Here is a 26,942-nt window from a genome sequence, read left to right on the forward strand (position 1 = left end):
TTGACTCTGTTGCATGATGAAAATATCATGGCATAAATGTAATATACATAGTGCATTACCCACTGCAACTGTATGATTGCTTTAATGTTTTCAGGGTAGTGAATATAATAACTGGACGCCTTTTAATATGTCAAGACCAACTTTCCCTCGACGTGGACTAGAAGGTGAACCTGCGGCTGCTGGAGTGGCCGACTTTATCCAGATTGGGGTTGCAGGCGAACTGGATCATGGGCGGAGGTCCACACATCATGATGAGAGTGTCGTCACTTGGGGGAGGCAGGTGCTCTCTCACCATGTCCTCACTGATGAAGCCTTGGCTGTACTCCCAGTCTAAAACAAGAAATGAGCACACAATTGTTTAAGATCAAAGGGTTCCTGATGTCCGATTGCAACGAAACCAGCAGGAGTGAACTCGGCATCCACGAAATAGGGGGGGTAGCCAAGTCTCTAAACAGTCAGTTTCAAGTCTCTAAACTTACCCTAAGCCCTAAACCCTAACCCTAATTCTAGACCCTAACCCTAACCTTAAACCCTAACCCTAATCCTAAACCCTAACCCTAATCTCAAACCCTAAACCTATTTTAGATAGGCCATAACTTTTGATAGGAACGTCGTAGAGACTCCATCTTGGTACCAATGGAAAGCGCGTGGCCATAAATAGGGGGGTAGGCAAAGTCTGAACAAATGAGCACCTAAGGAAAAAAAATAGGCACACAATTGTTTAAGATTAAAAGGTTCCCGATGTCCGATCGCAACGAAACCAGCATGAGTGAACTCAGCATCCATGAAATAGGGGGGGTAGCCCAAGTTTCAAGTCTCTAAACTAACCCTAACCCCTAAACCCTAACCCTAGACCCTAACCCTAATCCTAAACCCTTACCCTAATTCTATACCCTAACCCTAATCCTATACCCTAACCCTAATCCTAAACCCTAACCCTAATCTCACACAATTGTTTAAGATCAAAAGGTTCCCGATGTCCGATTACAACGAAACCAGCATGAGTGAACTCGGCATCCACGAAATAGGGGGGGTAGCCCAAGTTCCAAGTCTCTAAACTTACCCTAAGCCCTAAACGCTAACCCTAATTCTAGACCCTAACCCTAACCCTAGACCCTAATCCTAAACCCTAACCCTAAACCCTAACCCTAATCTCAAACCTTAACCCTATTTTAAATAGGCCATAACTTTTGATAGGAACGTCGTAGAGACTCCATCTTGGTACCAATGGAAAGCGCGTGGCCATAAATAGGGGGGTAGGCAAAGTCTCAACAAATGAGCACCTAAGGAAAAAAAAAAAGGCACACAATTGTTTAAGATCAAAGGGTTCCCGATGTCCGATCGCAACGAAACCAGCATGAGTGAACTCGGCACCGACGAAATAGGGGGGGTAGCCCAAGTTTCAAGTCTCCAAACTAACCATAACCCCTAAACCCTAACCCTAATCCTAGACCCTAACCCTAATCCTAAACCCTAACCCTAACCCTAATCCTAAACCCTAACCCTAATTCTAGACCCTAACCCTAATTCTAGACCCTAACCCTAACCCTAACCCTAATCTCAAACCTTAACCCTATTTTAAATAGGCCATAACTTTTGATAGGAACGTCGTAGAGACTCCATCTTGGTACCAATGGAAAGCTCGTGGCCATAAATAGGGGGGTAGGCAAAGTCTCAACAAATGAGCACCTAAGGAAAAAAAAAATAGGCACACAATTGTTTAAGATCAAAGGGTTCCTGATGTCCGATCGCAACGAAACCAGCATGAGTGAACTCGGCACCCACGAAATAGGGGGGGTAGCCCAAGTTTCAAGTCTCCAAACTAACCATAACCCCTAAACCCTAACCCTAATCCTAGACCCTAACCCTAACCCTAATCCTCAACCCTAAACCTAATCCTAAACCCTAACCCTAATTCTAGACCCGAACCCTAACCCTAATCCTAAACCCTAACCCTAACCCTAACCCTAATCTCAAACCTTAACCCTATTTTAAATAGGCCATAACTTTTGATAGGAACGTCGTAGAGACTCCATCTTGGTACCAATGGAAAGCGCGTGGCCATAAATAGGGGGGTAGGCAAAGTCTCAACGAATGAGCACCTAAGGAAAAAAAAAATAGGCACACAATTGTTTAAAATCAAAGGGTTCCCGATGTCCGATCGCAACGAAACCAGCATGAGTGAACTCAGCACCCACAAAATAGGGGGGGTAGCCCAAGTTCCAAGTCTCTAAACTAACCACAACCCCTAAACCCTAACCCTAATTCTAGACCCTAACCCTAAACCCTAACCCTAATCTCAAACCTTAACCCTATTTTGAATAGGCCATAACTTTTGATAGGAACGCCGTAGAGACTCCATCTTGGTACCAATGGAAAGCGCGTGGCCATAAAAAGGGGGGTAGGCAAAGTCTCAACAAATGAGCACCTAAGAAAAAAAAAATAGGCACACAATTGTTTAAAATCAAAGGGTTCCCGATGTCCGATCGCAACAAAACCAGCATGAGTGAACTCATCATCCACGAAATAGGGGGGGGGTAGCCCAAGTTCCAAGTCTCTAAACTAACCCTAACCCCTAAACCCTAACCCTAATTCTAGACCCTAACCCTAACCCTAACCCTGATCTCAAACCTTAACCCTATTTTAAATAGGCCATAACTTTTGATAGGAACGCCGTAGAGACTCCATCTTGGTACCAATGGAAAGCGCGTGGCCATAAATAGGGGGGTAGGCAAAGTCTCAACAAATGAGCACCTAAGAAAAAAAAAATAGGCACACAATTGTTTAAAATCAAAGGGTTCCCGATGTCCGATCGCAACAAAACCAGCATGAGTGAACTCATCATCCACGAAATAGGGGGGGGTAGCCCAAGTTCCAAGTCTCTAAACTAACCCTAACCCCTAAACCCTAACCCTAATTCTAGACCCTAACCCTAACCCTAACCCTGATCTCAAACCTTAACCCTATTTTAAATAGGCCATAACTTTTGATAGGAATGTCGTAGAGACTCCATCTTGGTACCAATGGAAAGCGCGTGGCCATATATAGGGGGGTAGGCAAAGTCTCAACAAATGAGCACCTAAGGAAAAAAAAAATAGGCACACAATTGTTTAAGATCAAAAGGTTCCCGATGTCCGATCACTACGAAACCAGCATGAGTGAACTCAGCATCCACGAAATAGGGGGGGGGGTAGCCCAAGTTTCAAGTCTCTAAACCTACCCTAGGCCCTAAACCCTAACCCTAATCCTAGACCCTAACCCTAAACCCTAACCCTAATTCTATACCCTAACCCTAACCCTAATCCTAAACCCTAACCCTAATCTCAAACCTTAACCCTATTTTAAATAGGCCATAACTTTTGATAGGAACGTCGCAGAGACTCCATCTTGGTACCAATGAAAAGCGCGTGGCCATAAATAGGGGGGTAGGCAAAGTCTCAACAAATGAGCACCTAAGAAAAAAAAATAGGCACACAATTGTTTAAAATCAAAGGGTTCCCGATGTCCGATCGCAACGAAACCAGCATGAGTGAACTCGGCACCCACAAAATAGGGGGGGTAGCCCAAGTTTCAAGTCTCCAAACTAACCATAACCCCTAAACCCTAACCCTAATCCTAGACCCTAACCCTAATCCTAAACCCTAACCCTAATCCTAAACCCTAACCCTAATTCTAGACCCTAACCCTAACCCTAAACCCTAACCCTAACCCTAATCTCAAACCTTAACCCTATTTTAAATAGGCCATAACTTTTGATAGGAACGTCGTAGAGACTCCATCTTGGTACCAATGGAAAGCGCGTGGCCATAAATAGGGGGGTAGGCAAAGTCTCAACGAATGAGCACCTAAGAAAAAAAAAATAGGCACACAATTGTTTAAAATCAAAGGGTTCCCGATGTCCGATCGCAACGAAACCAGCATGAGTGAACTCAGCATCCACGAAATAGGGGGGGTAGCCCAAGTTCCAAGTCTCTAAACTAACCCTAACCCCTAAACCCTAACCCTAATTCTAGACCCTAACCCTAACCCTAACCCTGATCTCAAACCTTAACCCTATTTTAAATAGGCCATAACTTTTGATAGGAATGTCGTAGAGACTCCATCTTGGTACCAATGGAAAGCGCGTGGCCATATATAGGGGGGTAGGCAAAGTCTCAACAAATGAGCACCTAAGGAAAAAAAAAATAGGCACACAATTGTATAAGATCAAAAGGTTCCCGATGTCCGATCACTACGAAACCAGCATGAGTGAACTCAGCATCCACGAAATAGGGGGGGTAGCCCAAGTTTCAAGTCTCTAAACCTACCCTAAGCCCTAAACCCTAACCCTAATCCTAGACCCTAACCCTAAACCCTAACCCTAATTCTATACCCTAACCCTAACCCTAATCCTAAACCCTAACCCTAATCTCAAACCTTAACCCTATTTTAAATAGGCCATAACTTTTGATAGGAACGTCGTAGAGACTCCATCTTGGTACCAATGAAAAGCGCCAGGCCATAAATCGGGGGTTGGGAAAGTCTCAACAAATGAGCACCTAAGAAAAAAAAATAGGCACACAATTGTTTAAAATCAAAGGGTTCCCGATGTCCGATCGCAACGAAACCAGCATGAGTGAACTCGGCACCCACAAAATAGGGGGGGTAGCCCAAGTTTCAAGTCTCCAAACTAACCATAACCCCTAAACCCTAACCCTAATCCTAGACCCTAACCCTAATCCTAAACCTTAACCCTAATCCTAAACCCTAACCCTAATTCTAGACCCTAACCCTAACCCTAAACCCTAACCCTAACCCTAATCTCAAACCTTAACCCTATTTTAAATAGGCCATAACTTTTGATAGGAACGTCGTAGAGACTCCATCTTGGTACCAATGGAAAGCGCGTGGCCATAAATAGGGGGGTAGGCAAAGTCTCAACAAATGAGCACCTAAGAAAAAAAAAATAGGCACACAATTGTTTAAAATCAAAGGGTTCCCGATGTCCGATCGCAACGAAACCAGCATGAGTGAACTCATCATCCACGAAATAGGGGGGGTAGCCCAAGTTCCAAGTCTCTAAACTAACCCTAACCCCTAAACCCTAACCCTAATTCTAGACCCTAACCCTAATTCTAGACCCTAACCCTAACCCCTAACCCTAATCTCAAACCTTAACCCTATTTTGAATAGGCCATAACTTTTGATAGGAACGCCGTAGAGACTCCATCTTGGTACCAATGGAAAGCGCGTGGCCATAAATAGGGGGGTAGGCAAAGTCTCAACAAATGAGCACCTAAGGAAAAAAAAAATAGGCACACAATTGTTTAAGATCAAAGGGTTCCTGATGTCCGATCGCAACGAAACCAGCATGAGTGAACTCGGCACCCACGAAATAGGGGGGGTAGCCCAAGTTTCAAGTCTCCAAACTAACCATAACCCCTAAACCCTAACCCTAATCCTAGACCCTAACCCTAACCCTAATCCTAAACCCTAACCCTAATCCTAAACCCTAACCCTAATTCTAGACCCTAACCCTAACCCTAATCCTAAACCCTAACCCTAACCCTAACCCTAATCTCAAACCTTAACCCTATTTTAAATAGGCCATAACTTTTGATAGGAACGTCGTAGAGACTCCATCTTGGTACCAATGGAAAGCGCGTGGCCATAAATAGGGGGGTAGGCAAAGTCTCAACGAATGAGCACCTAAGGAAAAAAAAAATAGGCACACAATTGTTTAAAATCAAAGGGTTCCCGATGTCCGATCGCAACGAAACCAGCATGAGTGAACTCAGCACCCACAAAATAGGGGGGGTAGCCCAAGTTCCAAGTCTCTAAACTAACCACAACCCCTAAACCCTAACCCTAATTCTAGACCCTAACCCTAACCCTAAACCCTAACCCTAATATCAAACCTTAACCCTATTTTGAATAGGCCATAACTTTTGATAGGAACGCCGTAGAGACTCCATCTTGGTACCAATGGAAAGCGCGTGGCCATAAAAAGGGGGGTAGGCAAAGTCTCAACAAATGAGCACCTAAGAAAAAAAAAATAGGCACACAATTGTTTAAAATCAAAGGGTTCCCGATGTCCGATCGCAACAAAACCAGCATGAGTGAACTCATCATCCACGAAATAGGGGGGGGTAGCCCAAGTTCCAAGTCTCTAAACTAACCCTAACCCCTAAACCCTAACCCTAATTCTAGACCCTAACCCTAACCCCTAACCCTAATCTCAAACCTTAACCCTATTTTAAATAGGCCATAACTTTTGATAGGAACGCCGTAGAGACTCCATCTTGGTACCAATGGAAAGCGCGTGGCCATAAATAGGGGGGTAGGCAAAGTCTCAACAAATGAGCACCTAAGAAAAAAAAAATAGGCACACAATTGTTTAAAATCAAAGGGTTCCCGATGTCCGATCGCAACAAAACCAGCATGAGTGAACTCATCATCCACGAAATAGGGGGGGGTAGCCCAAGTTCCAAGTCTCTAAACTAACCCTAACCCCTAAACCCTAACCCTAATTCTAGACCCTAACCCTAACCCTAACCCTGATCTCAAACCTTAACCCTATTTTAAATAGGCCATAACTTTTGATAGGAATGTCGTAGAGACTCCATCTTGGTACCAATGGAAAGCGCGTGGCCATATATAGGGGGGTAGGCAAAGTCTCAACAAATGAGCACCTAAGGAAAAAAAAAATAGGCACACAATTGTTTAAGATCAAAAGGTTCCCGATGTCCGATCACTACGAAACCAGCATGAGTGAACTCAGCATCCACGAAATAGGGGGGGGTAGCCCAAGTTTCAAGTCTCTAAACCTACCCTAAGCCCTAAACCCTAACCCTAATCCTAGACCCTAACCCTAAACCCTAACCCTAATTCTATACCCTAACCCTAACCCTAATCCTAAACCCTAACCCTAATCTCAAACCTTAACCCTATTTTAAATAGGCCATAACTTTTGATAGGAACGTCGTAGAGACTCCATCTTGGTACCAATGAAAAGCGCGTGGCCATAAATAGGGGGGTAGGCAAAGTTTCAACAAATGAGCACCTAAGAAAAAAAAATAGGCACACAATTGTTTAAAATCAAAGGGTTCCCGATGTCCGATCGCAACGAAACCAGCATGAGTGAACTCGGCACCCACAAAATAGGGGGGGTAGCCCAAGTTTCAAGTCTCCAAACTAACCATAACCCCTAAACCCTAACCCTAATCCTAGACCCTAACCCTAATCCTAAACCCTAACCCTAATCCTAAACCCTAACCCTAATTCTAGACCCTAACCCTAACCCTAAACCCTAACCCTAACCCTAATCTCAAACCTTAACCCTATTTTAAATAGGCCATAACTTTTGATAGGAACGTCGTAGAGACTCCATCTTGGTACCAATGGAAAGCGCGTGGCCATAAATAGGCGGGTAGGCAAAGTCTCAACGAATGAGCACCTAAGGAAAAAAAAAATAGGCACACAATTGTTTAAAATCAAAGGGTTCCCGATGTCCGATCGCAACGAAACCAGCATGAGTGAACTCAGCATCCACGAAATAGGGGGGGTAGCCCAAGTTCCAAGTCTCTAAACTAACCCTAACCCTAAACCCTAACCCTAATCTCAAACCTTAACCCTATTTTGAATAGGCCATAACTTTTGATAGGAACGCCGTAGAGACTCCATCTTGGTACCAATGGAAAGCGCGTGGCCATAAAAAGGGGGGTAGGCAAAGTCTCAACAAATGAGCACCTAAGAAAAAAAAAATAGGCACACAATTGTTTAAAATCAAAGGGTTCCCGATGTCCGATCGCAACAAAACCAGCATGAGTGAACTCATCATCCACGAAATAGGGGGGGGTAGCCCAAGTTCCAAGTCTCTAAACTAACCCTAACCCCTAAACCCTAATTCTAGACCCTAACCCTAACCCTAACCCTGATCTCAAACCTTAACCCTATTTTAAATAGGCCATAACTTTTGATAGGAACGCCGTAGAGACTCCATCTTGGTACCAATGGAAAGCGCGTGGCCATAAATAGGGGGGTAGGCAAAGTCTCAACAAATGAGCACCTAAGAAAAAAAAAATAGGCACACAATTGTTTAAAATCAAAGGGTTCCCGATGTCCGATCGCAACAAAACCAGCATGAGTGAACTCATCATCCACGAAATAGGGGGGGGTAGCCCAAGTTCCAAGTCTCTAAACTAACCCTAACCCCTAAACCCTAACCCTAATTCTAGACCCTAACCCTAACCCTAACCCTGATCTCAAACCTTAACCCTATTTTAAATAGGCCATAACTTTTGATAGGAATGTCGTAGAGACTCCATCTTGGTACCAATGGAAAGCGCGTGGCCATATATAGGGGGGTAGGCAAAGTCTCAACAAATGAGCACCTAAGGAAAAAAAAAATAGGCACACAATTGTTTAAGATCAAAAGGTTCCCGATGTCCGATCACTACGAAACCAGCATGAGTGAACTCAGCATCCACGAAATAGGGGGGGGTAGCCCAAGTTTCAAGTCTCTAAACCTACCCTAAGCCCTAAACCCTAACCCTAATCCTAGACCCTAACCCTAAACCCTAACCCTAATTCTATACCCTAACCCTAACCCTAATCCTAAACCCTAACCCTAATCTCAAACCTTAACCCTATTTTAAATAGGCCATAACTTTTGATAGGAACGTCGTAGAGACTCCATCTTGGTACCAATGAAAAGCGCGTGGCCATAAATCGGGGGTTGGGAAAGTCTCAACAAATGAGCACCTAAGAAAAAAAAATAGGCACACAATTGTTTAAAATCAAAGGGTTCCCGATGTCCGATCGCAACGAAACCAGCATGAGTGAACTCGGCACCCACAAAATAGGGGGGGTAGCCCAAGTTTCAAGTCTCCAAACTAACCATAACCCCTAAACCCTAACCCTAATCCTAGACCCTAACCCTAATCCTAAACCCTAACCCTAATCCTAAACCCTAACCCTAATTCTAGACCCTAACCCTAACCCTAACCCTAATCTCAAACCTTAACCCTATTTTAAATAGGCCATAACTTTTGATAGGAACGTCGTAGAGACTCCATCTTGGTACCAATGGAAAGCGCGTGGCCATAAATAGGGGGGTAGGCAAAGTCTCAACGAATGAGCACCTAAGGAAAAAAAAAATAGGCACACAATTGTTTAAAATCAAAGGGTTCCCGATGTCCGATCGCAACGAAACCAGCATGAGTGAACTCAGCATCCACGAAATAGGGGGGGTAGCCCAAGTTCCAAGTCTCTAAACTAACCCTAACCCCTAAACCCTAACCCTAATTCTAGACCCTAACCCTAACCCTAAACCCTAACCCTAATCTCAAACCTTAACCCTATTTTAAATAGGCCATAACTTTTGATAGGAACGTCGTAGAGACTCCATCTTGGTACCAATGGAAAGCGCGTGGCCATAAATAGGGGGGTAGGCAAAGTCTCAACAAATGAGCACCTAAGAAAAAAAAAATAGGCACACAATTGTTTAAAATCAAAGGGTTCCCGATGTCCGATCGCAACGAAACCAGCATGAGTGAACTCATCATCCACGAAATAGGGGGGGTAGCCCAAGTTCCAAGTCTCTAAACTAACCCTAACCCCTAAACCCTAACCCTAATTCTAGACCCTAACCCTAACCCCTAACCCTAATCTCAAACCTTAACCCTATTTTGAATAGGCCATAACTTTTGATAGGAACGCCGTAGAGACTCCATCTTGGTACCAATGGAAAGCGCGTGGCCATAAATAGGGGGGTAGGCAAAGTCTCAACAAATGAGCACCTAAGAAAAAAAGAATAGGCACACAATTGTTTAAAATCAAAGGGTTCCCGATGTCCGATCACTACGAAACCAGCATGAGTGAACTCATCATCCACGAAATAGGGGGGGGGGTAGCCCAAGTTCCAAGTCTCTAAACTAACCCTAACCCCTAAACCCTAACCCTAATTCTAGACCCTAACCCTAACCCTGATCTCAAACCTTAACCCTATTTTAAATAGGCCATAACTTTTGATAGGAATGTCGTAGAGACTCCATCTTGGTACCAATGGAAAGCGCGTGGCCATATATAGGGGGGTAGGCAAAGTCTCAACAAATGAGCACCTAAGGAAAAAAAAAATAGGCACACAATTGTTTAAGATCAAAGGGTTCCCGATGTCCGATCGCAACGAAACCAGCATGAGTGAACTCGGCACCCACAAAATAGGGGGGGTAGCCCAAGTTTCAAGTCTCCAAACTAACCATAACCCCTAAACCCTAACCCTAATCCTAGACCCTAACCCTAATCCTAAACCCTAACCCTAATCCTAAACCCTAACCCTAATTCTAGACCCTAACCCTAACCCTAAACCCTAACCCTAACCCTAATCTCAAACCTTAACCCTATTTTAAATAGGCCATAACTTTTGATAGGAATGTCGTAGAGACTCCATCTTGGTACCAATGGAAAGCGCGTGGCCATATATAGGGGGGTAGGCAAAGTCTCAACAAATGAGCACCTAAGGAAAAAAAAAATAGGCACACAATTGTTTAAGATCAAACGGTTCCCGATGTCCGATCGCAACGAAACCAGCATGAATGAACTCAGCATCCACGAAATAGGGGGGGTAGCCCAAGTTCCAAGTCTCTAAACTAACCCTAACCCCTAAACCCTAACCCTAAATCTAGACCCTAACCCTAACCCTAATCTCAAACCTCAACCCTATTTTAAATAGGCCATAACTTTTGATAGGAATGTCGTAGAGACTCCATCTTGGTACCAATGGAAAGCGCGTGGCCATAAATAGGGGGGTAGGCAAAGTCTCAACAAATGAGCACCTAAGGAAAAAAAAAAGGCACACAATTGTTTAAGATCAAAGGGTTCCCGATGTCCGATCGCAACGAAACCAGCATGAGTGAACTCGGCAACCACGGAATAGGGGGGGTAGCTCAAGTTTCAAGTCTCCAAACTAACCATAACCCCTAAACCCTAACCCTAATCCTAAACCCTAACCCTAACCCTAAACCCTAACCCTAATTCTAGACCCTAACCCTAACCCTAAACCCTAACCCTAACCCTAATCTCAAACCTTAACCCTATTTTAAATAGGCCATAACTTTTGATAGGAACGTCGTAGAGACTCCATCTTGGTACCAATGAAAAGCTCGTGGCCATAAATAGGGGGGTAGGCAAAGTCTCAACGAATGAGCAACTAAGGAAAAAAAAAATAGGCACACATCTGTTTAAAATCAAAGGGTTCCCGATGTCCGATCGCAACGAAACCAGCATGAGTGAACTCAGCATCCACGAAATAGGGGGGGGGGGGGGGGAGTAGCCCAAGTTCCAAGTCTCTAAACTAACCCTAACCCCTAACCCTAAATCTAGACCCTAACCCTAATTCTATACCCTAACCCTAATCCTAAACCCTAACCCTAATCTCAAACCTTAACCCTATTTTAAATAGGCCATAACTTTTGATAGGAATGTCGTAGAGACTCCATCTTGGTACCAATGAAAAGCGCGTGGCCATAAATAGGGGGGTAGGCAAAGTCTCAACGAATGAGCACCTAAGGAAAAAAAAAAATAGGCACACAATTGTTTAAAATCAAAGGGTTTCCCGATGTCCGATCGCAACGAAACCAGCATGAGTGAACTCAGCATCCACGAAATAGGGGGGGTAGCCCAAGTTCCAAGTCTCTAAACTAACCCTAACCCCTAAACCCTAACCCTAATCCTAGACCCTAACCCTAACCCTAATCTCAAACCTTAACCCTATTTTAAATAGGCCATAACTTTTGATATGAACGTCGTAGAGACTCCATCTTGGTACCAATGGAAAGCACGTGGCCATAAATAGGGGGGTAGGCAAAGTCTCAACAAATGAGCACCTAAGGAAAAAAAAAAAGGCACACAATTGTTTAAGATCAAAGGGTTCCTGATGTCCGATCGCAACGAAACCAGCATGAGTGAACTCGGCACCCACGAAATAGGGGGGGTAGCCCAAGTTTCAAGTCTCCAAACTAACCATAACCCCTAAACCCTAACCCTAATCCTAAACCCTAACCCTAATTCTAGACCCTAACCCTAACCCTAAACCCTAACCCTAACCCTAATCTCAAACCTTAACCCTATTTTAAATAGGCCATAACTTTTGATAGGAACGTCGTAGAGACTCCATCTTGGTACCAATGGAAAGCGTGTTGCCATAAATAGGGGGGTAGGCAAAGTCTCAACAAATGAGCAGCTAAAAAAAAAAAAATAGGCACACAATTGTTTAAGATCAAAGGGTTCCCGATGTCCGATCGCAACGAAACCAGCATGAATGAACTCATCATCCACGAAATAGGGGGGGGTAGCCCAAGTTCCAAGTCTCTAAACTAACCCTAACCCCTAAACCCTAACCCTAATTCTAGACCCTAACCCTAACCCTAACCCTGATCTCAAACCTTAACCCTATTTTAAATAGGCCATAACTTTTGATAGGAATGTCGTAGAGACTCCATCTTGGTACCAATGGAAAGCGCGTGGCCATATATAGGGGGGTAGGCAAAGTCTCAACAAATGAGCACCTAAGGAAAAAAAAAATAGGCACACAATTGTTTAAGATCAAAAGGTTCCCGATGTCCGATCACTACGAAACCAGCATGAGTGAACTCAGCATCCACGAAATAGGGGGGGGTAGCCCAAGTTTCAAGTCTCTAAACCTACCCTAAGCCCTAAACCCTAACCCTAATCCTAGACCCTAACCCTAAACCCTAACCCTAATTCTATACCCTAACCCTAACCCTAATCCTAAACCCTAACCCTAATCTCAAACCTTAACCCTATTTTAAATAGGCCATAACTTTTGATAGGAACGTCGTAGAGACTCCATCTTGGTACCAATGAAAAGCGCGTGGCCATAAATCGGGGGTTGGGAAAGTCTCAACAAATGAGCACCTAAGAAAAAAAAATAGGCACACAATTGTTTAAAATCAAAGGGTTCCCGATGTCCGATCGCAACGAAACCAGCATGAGTGAACTCGGCACCCACAAAATAGGGGGGGTAGCCCAAGTTTCAAGTCTCCAAACTAACCATAACCCCTAAACCCTAACCCTAATCCTAGACCCTAACCCTAATCCTAAACCCTAACCCTAATCCTAAACCCTAACCCTAATTCTAGACCCTAACCCTAACCCTAACCCTAATCTCAAACCTTAACCCTATTTTAAATAGGCCATAACTTTTGATAGGAACGTCGTAGAGACTCCATCTTGGTACCAATGGAAAGCGCGTGGCCATAAATAGGGGGGTAGGCAAAGTCTCAACGAATGAGCACCTAAGGAAAAAAAAAATAGGCACACAATTGTTTAAAATCAAAGGGTTCCCGATGTCCGATCGCAACGAAACCAGCATGAGTGAACTCAGCATCCACGAAATAGGGGGGGTAGCCCAAGTTCCAAGTCTCTAAACTAACCCTAACCCCTAAACCCTAACCCTAATTCTAGACCCTAACCCTAACCCTAAACCCTAACCCTAATCTCAAACCTTAACCCTATTTTAAATAGGCCATAACTTTTGATAGGAACGTCGTAGAGACTCCATCTTGGTACCAATGGAAAGCGCGTGGCCATAAATAGGGGGGTAGGCAAAGTCTCAACAAATGAGCACCTAAGAAAAAAAAAATAGGCACACAATTGTTTAAAATCAAAGGGTTCCCGATGTCCGATCGCAACGAAACCAGCATGAGTGAACTCATCATCCACGAAATAGGGGGGGTAGCCCAAGTTCCAAGTCTCTAAACTAACCCTAACCCCTAAACCCTAACCCTAATTCTAGACCCTAACCCTAACCCCTAACCCTAATCTCAAACCTTAACCCTATTTTGAATAGGCCATAACTTTTGATAGGAACGCCGTAGAGACTCCATCTTGGTACCAATGGAAAGCGCGTGGCCATAAATAGGGGGGTAGGCAAAGTCTCAACAAATGAGCACCTAAGAAAAAAAGAATAGGCACACAATTGTTTAAAATCAAAGGGTTCCCGATGTCCGATCACTACGAAACCAGCATGAGTGAACTCATCATCCACGAAATAGGGGGGGGGGTAGCCCAAGTTCCAAGTCTCTAAACTAACCCTAACCCCTAAACCCTAACCCTAATTCTAGACCCTAACCCTAACCCTGATCTCAAACCTTAACCCTATTTTAAATAGGCCATAACTTTTGATAGGAATGTCGTAGAGACTCCATCTTGGTACCAATGGAAAGCGCGTGGCCATATATAGGGGGGTAGGCAAAGTCTCAACAAATGAGCACCTAAGGAAAAAAAAAATAGGCACACAATTGTTTAAGATCAAAGGGTTCCCGATGTCCGATCGCAACGAAACCAGCATGAGTGAACTCGGCACCCACAAAATAGGGGGGGTAGCCCAAGTTTCAAGTCTCCAAACTAACCATAACCCCTAAACCCTAACCCTAATCCTAGACCCTAACCCTAATCCTAAACCCTAACCCTAATCCTAAACCCTAACCCTAATTCTAGACCCTAACCCTAACCCTAAACCCTAACCCTAACCCTAATCTCAAACCTTAACCCTATTTTAAATAGGCCATAACTTTTGATAGGAATGTCGTAGAGACTCCATCTTGGTACCAATGGAAAGCGCGTGGCCATATATAGGGGGGTAGGCAAAGTCTCAACAAATGAGCACCTAAGGAAAAAAAAAATAGGCACACAATTGTTTAAGATCAAACGGTTCCCGATGTCCGATCGCAACGAAACCAGCATGAATGAACTCAGCATCCACGAAATAGGGGGGGTAGCCCAAGTTCCAAGTCTCTAAACTAACCCTAACCCCTAAACCCTAACCCTAAATCTAGACCCTAACCCTAACCCTAATCTCAAACCTCAACCCTATTTTAAATAGGCCATAACTTTTGATAGGAATGTCGTAGAGACTCCATCTTGGTACCAATGGAAAGCGCGTGGCCATAAATAGGGGGGTAGGCAAAGTCTCAACAAATGAGCACCTAAGGAAAAAAAAAAGGCACACAATTGTTTAAGATCAAAGGGTTCCCGATGTCCGATCGCAACGAAACCAGCATGAGTGAACTCGGCAACCACGGAATAGGGGGGGTAGCTCAAGTTTCAAGTCTCCAAACTAACCATAACCCCTAAACCCTAACCCTAATCCTAAACCCTAACCCTAACCCTAAACCCTAACCCTAATTCTAGACCCTAACCCTAACCCTAAACCCTAACCCTAACCCTAATCTCAAACCTTAACCCTATTTTAAATAGGCCATAACTTTTGATAGGAACGTCGTAGAGACTCCATCTTGGTACCAATGAAAAGCTCGTGGCCATAAATAGGGGGGTAGGCAAAGTCTCAACGAATGAGCAACTAAGGAAAAAAAAAATAGGCACACATCTGTTTAAAATCAAAGGGTTCCCGATGTCCGATCGCAACGAAACCAGCATGAGTGAACTCAGCATCCACGAAATAGGGGGGGGGGGGGGGAGTAGCCCAAGTTCCAAGTCTCTAAACTAACCCTAACCCCTAACCCTAAATCTAGACCCTAACCCTAATTCTATACCCTAACCCTAATCCTAAACCCTAACCCTAATCTCAAACCTTAACCCTATTTTAAATAGGCCATAACTTTTGATAGGAATGTCGTAGAGACTCCATCTTGGTACCAATGAAAAGCGCGTGGCCATAAATAGGGGGGTAGGCAAAGTCTCAACGAATGAGCACCTAAGGAAAAAAAAAAATAGGCACACAATTGTTTAAAATCAAAGGGTTTCCCGATGTCCGATCGCAACGAAACCAGCATGAGTGAACTCAGCATCCACGAAATAGGGGGGGTAGCCCAAGTTCCAAGTCTCTAAACTAACCCTAACCCCTAAACCCTAACCCTAATCCTAGACCCTAACCCTAACCCTAATCTCAAACCTTAACCCTATTTTAAATAGGCCATAACTTTTGATATGAACGTCGTAGAGACTCCATCTTGGTACCAATGGAAAGCACGTGGCCATAAATAGGGGGGTAGGCAAAGTCTCAACAAATGAGCACCTAAGGAAAAAAAAAAAGGCACACAATTGTTTAAGATCAAAGGGTTCCTGATGTCCGATCGCAACGAAACCAGCATGAGTGAACTCGGCACCCACGAAATAGGGGGGGTAGCCCAAGTTTCAAGTCTCCAAACTAACCATAACCCCTAAACCCTAACCCTAATCCTAAACCCTAACCCTAATTCTAGACCCTAACCCTAACCCTAAACCCTAACCCTAACCCTAATCTCAAACCTTAACCCTATTTTAAATAGGCCATAACTTTTGATAGGAACGTCGTAGAGACTCCATCTTGGTACCAATGGAAAGCGTGTTGCCATAAATAGGGGGGTAGGCAAAGTCTCAACAAATGAGCAGCTAACAAAAAAAAAATAGGCACACAATTGTTTAAGATCAAAGGGTTCCCGATGTCCGATCGCAACGAAACCAGCATGAATGAACTCAGCATCCACGAAATAGGGGGGGGTAGCCCAAGTTCCAAGTCTCTAAACTAACCCTAACCCCTAAACCCTAACCCTAAATCTAGACCCTAACCCTAATTCTATACCCTAACCCTAAACCCTAACCCTAATCTCAAACCTCAACCCTATTTTAAATAGGCCATAACTTTTGATAGGAATGTCGTAGAGACTCCATCTTGGTACCAATGGAAAGCGCGTGGCCATAAATAGGGGGGTAGGCAAAGTCTCAACAAATGAGCACCTAAGGAAAAAAAAAAAGGCACACAATTGTTTAAGATCAAAGGGTTCCCGATGTCCGATCGCAACGAAACCAGCATGAGTGAACTCGGCAACCACGGAATAGGGGGGGTAGCTCAAGTTTCAAGTCTCCAAACTAACCATAACTCCTAAACCCTAACCCTAATCCTAAACCCTAACCCTAACCCTAAACCCTAACCCTAATTCTAGACCCTAACCCTAACCCTAAACCCTAACCCTAACCCTAATCTCAAACCTTAACCCTATTTTAAATAGGCCATAACTTTTGATAGGAACGTCGTAGAGACTCCATCTTGGTACCAATGAAAAGCGCGTGGCCATAAATAGGGGGGTAGGCAAAGTCTCAACGAATGAGCAACTAAGGAAAAAAAAAATAGGCACACAATTGTTTAAAATCAAAGGGTTCCCGATGTCCGATCGCAACGAAACCAGCATGAGTGAACTCAGCATCCACGAAATGGGGGGGGGGGGGGGGTAGCCCAAGTTCCAAGTCTCTAAACTAACCCTAACCCCTAACCCTAAATCTAGACCCTAACCCTAATCCTAAACCCTAACCCTAATCCTAAACCCTAACCCTAATTCTAGACCCTAACCCTAAACCCTAACCCTAATCTCAAACCTTAACCCTATTTTAAATAGGCCATAACTTTTGATAGGAATGTCGTAGAGACTCCATCTTGGTACCAATGGAAAGCGCGTGGCCATAAATACGGGGGTAGGCAAAGTCTCAACAAATGAGCAGCTAAGAAAAAAAAAAATAGGCACACAATTGTTTAAGATCAAAGGGTTCCTGATGTCCGATCATTACGAAACCAGCATGAGTGAACTCAGCATCCACGAAATAGGGGGGGTAGCCCAAGTTCCAAGTCTCTAAACTAACCCTAACCCCTAAACCCTAACCCTAAATCTAGACCCTAACCCTAATTGTAGACCCTAACCCTAATCTCAAACCTTAACCCTATTTTAAATAGGCCATAACTTTTGATAGGAATGTCGTAGAGACTCCATCTTGGTACCAATGGAAAGCGCGTGGCCATAAATAGGGGGGTAGGCAAAGTCTCAACAAATGAGCACCTAAGGAAAAAAAAAATAGGCACACAATTGTTTAAGATCAAAAGGTTACCGATGTCCGATCATTACGAAACCAGCATGAGTGAACTCAGCATCCACAAAATAGGGGGGGTAGCCCAAGTTTCAAGTCTCTAAACCTACCCTAAGCCCTAAACCCTAACCCTAATCCTAGACCCTAACCCTAATCTTAAACCCTAACCCTAATCCTAAACCCTAACCCTAAACCCTAACCCTAATACTAAACCTAACCCTAGTCTCAAACCTTAACCCTATTTTAAATAGGCCATAACTTTTGATAGGAACGTCGTAGAGACTCCATCTTGGTACCAATGGAAAGCGCGTGGCCATAAATAGGGGGGTAGGCAAAGTCTCAACAAATGAGCAGCTAAGAAAAAAAAAATAGGCACACAATTGTTTAAAATCAAAGGGTTTCCGATGTCCGATCGCAATGAAACCAGCATGAGTGAACTCAGCATCCACGAAATGGGGGGGGGTAGCCCAAGTTCCAAGTCTCTAAACTAACCCTAACCCCTAAACCCTAATTCTAGACCCTAACCCTAACCCTAATCTCAAACCTTAACCCTATTTTAAATAGGCCATAACTTTTGATAGGAACGTCGTAGAGACTCCATCTTGGTACCAATGGAAAGCGCGTGGCCATAAATAGGGGGGTAGGCAAAGTCTCAACAAATGAGCACCTAAGGAAAAAAAAAAAGGCACACAATTGTTTAAGATCAAAGGGTTCCTGATGTCCGATCGCAACGAAACCAGCATGAGTGAACTCGGCACCCACGAAATAGGGGGGGTAGCCCAAGTTTCAAGTCTCCAAACTAACCATAACCCCTAAACCCTAACCCTAATCCTAGACCCTAACCCTAACCCTAATCCTAAACCCTAACCCTAATCCTAAACCCTAACCCTAATCCTAGACCCTAACCCTAACCCTAATCCTAAACCCTAACCCTAATCCTAAACCCTAACCCTAACCCTAAACCCTAACCCTAACCCTAATCTCAAACCTTAACCCTATTTTAAATAGGCCATAACTTTTGATAGGAATGTCGTAGAGACTCCATCTTGGTACCAATGGAAAGCGTGTGGCCATAAATACGGGGGTAGGCAAAGTCTCAACAAATGAGCAGCTAAGAAAAAAAAAAATAGGCACACAATTGTTTAAGATCAAAGGGTTCCCGATGTCCGATCGCAACGAAACCAGCATGAGTGAACTCAGCATCCACGAAATAGGGGGGGTAGCCCAAGTTCCAAGTCTCTAAACTAACCCTAACCCCTAAACCCTAACCCTAAATCTAGACCCTAACCCTAATTGTAGACCCTAACCCTAACCCTAAACCCTAATCTCAAACCTTAACCCTATTTTGAATAGGCCATAACTTTTGATAGGAACGTCGTAGAGACTCCATCTTGGTACCAATGGAAAGCGCGTGGCCATAAATAGGGGGGTAGGCAAAGTCTCAACAAATGAGCACCTAAGGAAAAAAAAAATAGGCACACAATTGTTTAAGATCAAAAGGTTACCGATGTCCGATCATTACGAAACCAGCATGAGTGAACTCAGCATCCACAAAATAGGGGGGGTAGCCCAAGTTTCAAGTCTCTAAACCTACCCTAAGCCCTAAACCCTAACCCTAATCCTAGACCCTAACCCTAATCTTAAACCCTAACCCTAATCCTAAACCCTAACCCTAAACCCTAACCCTAATACTAAACCTAACCCTAATCTCAAACCTTAACCCTATTTTAAATAGGCCATAACTTTTGATAGGAACGTCGTAGAGACTCCATCTTGGTACCAATGGAAAGCGCGTGGCCATAAATAGGGGGGTAGGTAAAGTCTCAACAAATGAGCAGCTAAGAAAAAAAAAATAGGCACACAATTGTTTAAAATCAAAGGGTTTCCGATGTCCGATCGCAATGAAACCAGCATGAGTGAACTCAGCATCCACGAAATGGGGGGGGGGGTAGCCCAAGTTCCAAGTCTCTAAACTAACCCTAACCCCTAAACCCTAATTCTAGACCCTAATCCTAACCCTAATCTCAAACCTTAACCCTATTTTAAATAGGCCATAACTTTTGATAGGAACGTCGTAGAGACTCCATCTTGGTACCAATGGAAAGCGCGTGGCCATAAATAGGGGGGTAGGCAAAGTCTCAACAAATGAGCACCTAAGGAAAAAAAAAAAGGCACACAATTGTTTAAGATCAAAGGGTTCCTGATGTCCGATCGCATCGAAACCAGCATGAGTGAACTCGGCACCCACGAAATAGGGGGGGTAGCCCAAGTTTCAAGTCTCCAAACTAACCATAACCCCTAAACCCTAACCCTAATCCTAAACCCTAACCCTAATCCTAAACCCTAACCCTAATTCTAGACCCTAACCCTAACCCTAAACCCTAATACTAAACCTAACCCTAATCTCAAACCGTAACCCTATTTTAAATAGGCCATAACTTTTGATAGGAATGTCGTAGAGACTCCATCTTGGTACCAATGGAAAGCGCGTGGCCATAAATAGGGGGGTAGGCAAAGTCTCAACAAATGAGCACCTCAGGAAAAAAAAAATAGGCACACAATTGTTTAAAATCAAAGGGTTCCTGATGTCCGATCGCAACGAAACCAGCATGAGTGAACTCAGCATCCACGAAATAGGGGGGGTAGCCCAAGTTCAAAGTCTCTAAACTAACCCTAACCCCTAAACCCTAACCCTAATTCTAGACCCTAACCCTAACCCTTGACCCTAACCCTAATCCTAAACCCTAACCCTAATCTCAAACCTTAACCCTATTTTAAATAGGCCATAACTTTTGATATGAACGTCGTAGAGACTCCATCTTGGTACCAATGGAAAGCGCGTGGCCATAAATAGGGGGGTAGGCAAAGTCTCAACAAATGAGCACCTAAGGAAAAAAAAATAGGCACACAATTGTTTAAGATCAAAGGGTTCCTGATGTCCGATCGCAACGAAACCAGCATGAGTGAACTCGGCACCCAAGAAATAGGGGGCGGGGGGGTTGGGTAGCCCAAGTTTCAAGTCTCTAAACTTACCATAAACCCTAAACCCTAACCTTAATTCTATACCCTAACCCTAACCCTAATCCTAAACCTTAACCCTATTTTAAATAGGCCATAACTTTTGATAGGAACGCCGTAGAGACTCCATCTTGGTACCAATGGAAAGCGCGTGGCCATAAATAGGGGGGTAGGCAAAGTCTCAACAAATGAGCAGCTAGGGAAAAAAAAAAATAGGCACACAACTGTTTAAGATCAAAGGGTTCCCGATGTCCGATCACAACGAAACCAGCATGAGTGAACTCAGCATCCACGAAATAGGGGGGGTAGCCCAAGTTTTAAGTTTCTAAGCTCTATGTTGGCAGGAGAGGTGCAAAGAGTCTTACCTTCAGGTGCTCTGTCAAGGGTGAACCACAGTTTGAAACGGTCTGGGTTATTGACCTGGATCTCTTCCAGCTCTGGTCTCAACAAGATGTCCTTCTCAGTCTGTGTGAAGAAGAGGATGAACCACGGTTTAACTCCCCGTGTTCCACTCCTTCCAAATTACACAGGTTTTATTTGCACGAAACAAACAAGTTATAATAACACTTAACTGCAAACATCGGGGCGTGTTTTATTTGCACAAAACAGTAAGCCTGTGAATATTCTCATGTGTCCAGGTCATCGTTATCCTCAAAGCAATTTCAGTCAAAAGCAACTGGACTTGGTTATTTGTCTAGGAAGACGTTTCACCTCTCATCCAAGAGGCTTCATCAGTTCATGTACGCATCTGACCAGGCTGGGACTGGTCCTTTCACAAGACCGATGATTTCACTGACACCCTTTGTGCTCCAAGTGCCAACGACCGTCGTTAGAGTGGCAGTCGTTGGTGGGAAGTAGGTTTGGACTTCCTTAGTGCTCTATTGAGTCTAAATGACATTCGTTGGATTCACAGGAGGCCATTTGTGAACAGTTGTTCTTTGAGGTTAGATTGTTGAATCTCCTTAAGGGATGAAAGGGCGGCATTGTAAATTGGAGATAAGTGGTGTCTCAGACCTCCTCCTCTGTTTAGCATTGGTTTCTCTACTTTTGCATAGATGCTTCTTTTACTCCTCTTTCAAACCGTCTGTCCTTTCTGTCCAGGATTTAGACATTGTTGTCATCAAAGGAGTGGGCTTTCTCCTTGAGATGTAAGTGGACAGCAGAGTCCCGGCCTGAGGAGTTATCTCTCCTGTGTAGGGCCATGAGTTTATGCAGTGGTTAACCACACTAACGAATTCAAAAACTACTCGTCATTGTAGGTCGTCGTTGGCACTTGGAGCACAAAGGGTTTCAGTGATATCATCGGCCTTGTGAGATGTTAAATACCTAGATCTCCACACCAGTTAGTTGGTCCAGTCCCAGCCTGGTCAGATGCGTACATGAACTGATGAAGCCTCTTGGATGAGAGGTGAAACGTCTTCCTAGACAAACAACAAGTCCAGTTGCTTTTGACTGAAATTGCTTTGGGGATTGCACAAAACAAATAAATTATAATAACACTAAATGCAAACATCAGGGGATCATATGAAACCGACCTGGTTGGCAAATAGCAGGTGGCATACTGTCTGGTCCTGTGGATCCTTCATCACAGCTGTGATCACCTGCAACATGGGAGTGATCCCTGTAAGAAAGCAGAACGTGATCATTGGACACATTTTTCTATGACTTTTCAACAAGTTTTGCCATTACTGCATTAGATGTGCAATCCTATGACTTATTTAAGCTTTCTTTTTGGACACATTATATTTTGACATGCCTCAAAAAAACTCTTAAAATATAATATGCCCCAAAAAATCTTATATCAGTCAGAGGATAGCGTTTCTAAAACAGTAATAGCATCATTTGTTGACAAACGAGTGTGTCCAAAAAATAAGTCAAAATTGAATATGTCCAAAAAATGCTTAAATCAGAAAGTAAAAGTTTAAATCGTATGTCATGTGATCTGGGTAACTTACACCGTCTGAGTGAAAAAAAATAAATATTGAAAGACCTCACCTGTTCCTCCAGCGATCATGCCTAAGTGTTTGGCTGTTTTGGTCTCAGCCGGGGACTTTTTATCCGCCTGAATGGCCAAAACACCTGCGGAGGGAGAGTTCCAGCATCAGACGCTCAGTTACGAACCTCGCATCTTTATTTTCCCATAATGCATCAGGACATCAGAGTAGGGCGCTCACCTCTGCCCTTGTAAACGAGAAGACCGCTGGGTCCTCGGAAGTCGATGGTGTCGTTCAGCCGGAGGCTTTCCAAGTACTGACTCATCTTTCCACCCTCAGGGAATTTAGGATTGACTCCTTTAAAGTAAACCTGTCACAGAGGACAACAGGAGAAACTGGTTCAGATTAAAAATAAACACGACACATATAATCCCCTCTGGGGCCCTTCTGTGTGGAGTTAGCATGTTCTCCCCGTGTCTGCGTGGGTTTTCTCCGGGTTCTCCGGTTTCCTCCCACAGTCCAAAGACGTGCAGGTGTTCGGTTCATTGATGACTCTAAAATCACCCGTAGGTGTGAATGATTGTCTGTCTCTGTTCATCTCTATGTGTCCTGTGATAGACTGGCGTCCTGTCTAGGGTGTACCCCGCCTCACGCCCGATGTCAGCAGGTATCGGCTCCAGCCCCCCGCGACCCCGACAGGGACAAGCGGTTGAAGATGAGTGAATGAACGACACATATACCTAAATATAGAAACAACCGTTCTTAAAACTGTACCTTCACCACCAAGTCCACATAGCCTTTGTCATCATCGCTGGACACGGGAGTGTACGGACGGACCACCAGGTTCCCGTCTATTCTCGCAGACAAATAGATGTGTTGCCCTGGAGAGGAAGACACACAACAATGCGTGTCTCAGCTGCTTTATATCAAATAAACGGGATTACTCCTGGCACATAATACATTCAATTCAATCAGTTTTATTTATAGTGCCAAATCAGAACAAAAGTCATCTCAGGACACTTTACAGAGTAGGTAAAGACCACACTCTATGACTTATTTATGATTTACATAGACCCAACAATTCCCCCGTAGAGTACGGTGGCAACGAAAACCTTCACTATAACAGACAGGAACGTCAGACAGACCCAGCTCTGTGGAGGACGGACATCTGTCTGCACTAAAGTATTCAAATGAATGATCTAAAGCTAGAGTTTGATAGACAGTTATAATCAGCACACGCTCATAACCTAAAAGCTTAACAGACTCTGGTTCCAGCTTCTCAAATGTGCTGATTCACTGGTTTTCCTTTGTATATTATAGTATATTACAGATATATGATGGGTCTGGATAAAAAAAAAGCTGTTTTTGGACGATAAATTGAGAACGTAAAAGGCTAGAGAATAAAATAATTGTTAGTTGCAGCCCCAAAACTTCCTTCTTCTTTCAACAGTTTATACCTTTTCGACAAATTAAATATACAAAAGATGAAATGTAAGGAGAAAGAAAACCACCTTTCACACTGTCTTCATGATATTCAGCTTCCAAATTGTTTGTTTTATGTTGTGTATTTTATATATATATATATATATATATATATATATATATACCTGTATTTCACATTTCCAATAAAGATAAATGAACAGCAGCCATTCTCACAATAACCCTTTTTTACAGCAGATATTTTGACTCGTCACAGCAAATAAAGCACAGGTGGAATATACGACATTATTAAACACCGACATTTTATTCCTTTCATGGCATTTGTTATTTTATTTCTGTGTTTTTAAAACATGACTTGCTCAATAATTCTGTCTGCTTCTAAGGTTGGTTGCTCGTCGCTTCAGTTCCTTTATTTTTTAACTATACGACTTAAGCGCTGTTCTTCATGGCTGTCTTCTCATGTTTATGATTTTAAGAAGTACTTTGAGATGCATGTTTCTGTATAAAAGGTGCTCTATAAATAAAGTTTATTATTATTATTATTATTATTGAGGGCCCTGTTCCATTAAGTGTCCCATTGAGCCAGCATGCACAACATCAGGACCTCCCCTAAATGGAACTCAGCCATAATTCATGTTCTTAAACACACCTGTGACTGGGGTCCGTGCTCGTCTACAAATGTTTAATATTGATGCACAACTCACCGGTAGGGAGACCAAGGATGTGTTCAGGGGACGGCAGGGCAAAGCGGAACTTCCGTGTGTCATGGCTGACAATCTGCACAAGAAACAGAAGCGTTTGATCAGAAAACAAGAAGATCCAGAGACAATTTAAACCGCTTCCATCCAGACGCAGATCTGACGTGGCCAGATGCAGGACTGACAGATTTAAACCATCCTGGGTTCCTTTGGCTGTTGGCCTTCTTAACAATTAACAGCACTGTGGTCACTTTAACTCCGTATTTTGATCCAGTTTCACTACAGTGAAGACTGTTGCACTTCGTTTGTTTGTTTGCACTCTGGCTACTGTGGCCCAGTGGAGGAGCAGGTCATCCTCCATTTGAGAGATTGGCGGTTCGATCCCCGCCTCCCCCGGTCCACATGTCGAAGTGTCCTTGGGCAAGACACTGAACCCTGAATTGCTCCCCGTGCTGCACATGGGTGTGTAAATGTGGTGTGAATGGTGAGATTAGATTAGATGGCGCCTTGAGTAGTCAGAAGACTAGAAAGGTGCTTTATAAGTACAAGTCACTTTACCATTCCCTGTCAACTCCTTTTAAATAAAGCCGGTGTTGTGCCGTAGTCAGCACCCCTGCTGTGAAGCGCACCCCCTCGCGTTACAGGTGATATCCTGGATCAGAAGGCTGTTGTTTCCACCTATAGGAGCAGTTTATACACAGGTAACCCACGGTAACGGTCAGAACATTGGTTACTTACAGTCTTTAAACTATTTTAAAGAGTTTAAAGTCACAAACTTGGATGATAGCGAACACAAAACAACACCTTTTTGTATGTTCTGTGGAAATAAACTGCAGCCATAATTACAACATGAATGAAATGGATGTTATGAGCAAGTTGAATGTGTTTGACTCAGCGTTTCCTAAATATAATCCCAGCTTTTCTTGCAATTCATAGGTTCAAATGTGCTTTTAATTGGGTTAACTGTGTATAAACTGCTCATATAGGTGGAAAAAACAGCCTTCAGATCCAGAATATCACCTTTAATGCGAGGTGGACACCGGAAGAGTGTGAGAAAACAATGCAAAAGATAAGGTGGTCCTTGAACGCACCTGCAGCACAATAAACAGTGTGTGCAGCGTGTTGGTTCTTTATGCAGACTGCACGTGTTTACCTGTTTGTCCAAGAGTCGCAGTGCATACTTAATGTTGGGGTCCTCCAAAGTGAGGGCTGGTCTCTTCTTGGGAAACAGAAGTCTGAGGATCAAGTTGATGATGCCGTCAAAGCCGCCTCGGATCAACTGCAACCGTAAAAACAGGAGAATGACTCAACACCAACACCAAAACCACCACCTCGAGCAGCAGTTTTAACATGACAGCGACAGCTATGAGCAGTCTGAGAGCTCCGAGGGGCGTTGTCTGTCTAACTTAAAGCCATTTTTGTTTAATCCATAACAGGAGAAATGAGTCATAGTCGCTCCTGTGCGCACGGCCCTGATAAAGCTTCCGGCTGAACGTTAGGAAAACTAAATGTTCACTAACGCGAGTAAATAATCTCAAATAAACGACTGTCAGTGAAGTATACTCACGCCAATGATGTAGGAGAGCATTTTGAGTCCGTTGATACAAAGTGCAAGGTTGTCTGTCCACGCAGCACGGGCAAGCACCAGAGGAGTTCACGGGCAACTGTCGCGATAGTTCCAGCTGTCAAACTAACGGGAGCCGAGACATCCGGTCACAGTTTCAGAATAAAAGCATCGTTTTGGAAACGTATGCGTCATTTAAAATATAGCTGACTTGCTGAGTGTTATTATTATTATTTTTTAGGTATACATTAATATAAATATATATATAAATATACACAGGTATATTTAATGGGAGATAAGATACATTTTAGATTTGTTTATTCAGCCTGAAATAATACAACATTATTACTTTTTATTTATTTACTGTTTATTTATTTTGTTAGTGTAAAATTGAAGGGGTCACATATTAAAATAGTTGAATATTCAAATAAT

At 43.5% G+C, this 26,942-nt stretch overlaps 1 protein-coding gene across 1 annotated transcript; it reads right to left on the reverse strand.

The window, feature by feature from the left end:
• Positions 1-66: 66 nt before the first annotated feature.
• Positions 67-26,629, reverse strand: cyb5r3 (cytochrome b5 reductase 3). The gene is made up of 9 exons (XM_083935634.1): positions 26,514-26,629; positions 26,100-26,225; positions 24,953-25,025; positions 23,583-23,689; positions 23,049-23,178; positions 22,870-22,953; positions 22,410-22,495; positions 21,240-21,339; positions 67-330 (listed from the first exon to the last, which is right to left on the reverse strand). The coding sequence occupies exons 1-9, from the start codon at positions 26,532-26,534 to the stop codon at positions 158-160; spliced, it is 900 nt and encodes a 299-aa protein (XP_083791760.1). The 5' UTR covers positions 26,535-26,629; the 3' UTR covers positions 67-157.
• Between the last annotated feature and the right edge of the window lie 313 nt (positions 26,630-26,942).

This window comes from Echiichthys vipera (assembly GCF_963691815.1).
Source record: "Echiichthys vipera genome assembly, chromosome: 20".
Taxonomy (NCBI): domain Eukaryota; kingdom Metazoa; phylum Chordata; class Actinopteri; order Perciformes; family Trachinidae; genus Echiichthys; species Echiichthys vipera.

What these genes read in the sequence shown, in the direction of transcription:
- cyb5r3 (XM_083935634.1), bottom strand. Translation starts at nt 26,534, where the DNA reads ATGCTCTCCTACATCATTGGC. An exon ending in ATGTGGACTTGGTGGTGAAG is followed by an intron (nt 23,179 to 23,582) that starts GTACAGTTTTAA and finishes CCTCTGTGACAG; the next exon opens with GTTTACTTTAAAGGAGTCAA. An exon ending in CATGATCGCTGGAGGAACAG is followed by an intron (nt 22,496 to 22,869) that starts GTGAGGTCTTTC and finishes GCTTTCTTACAG; the next exon opens with GGATCACTCCCATGTTGCAG.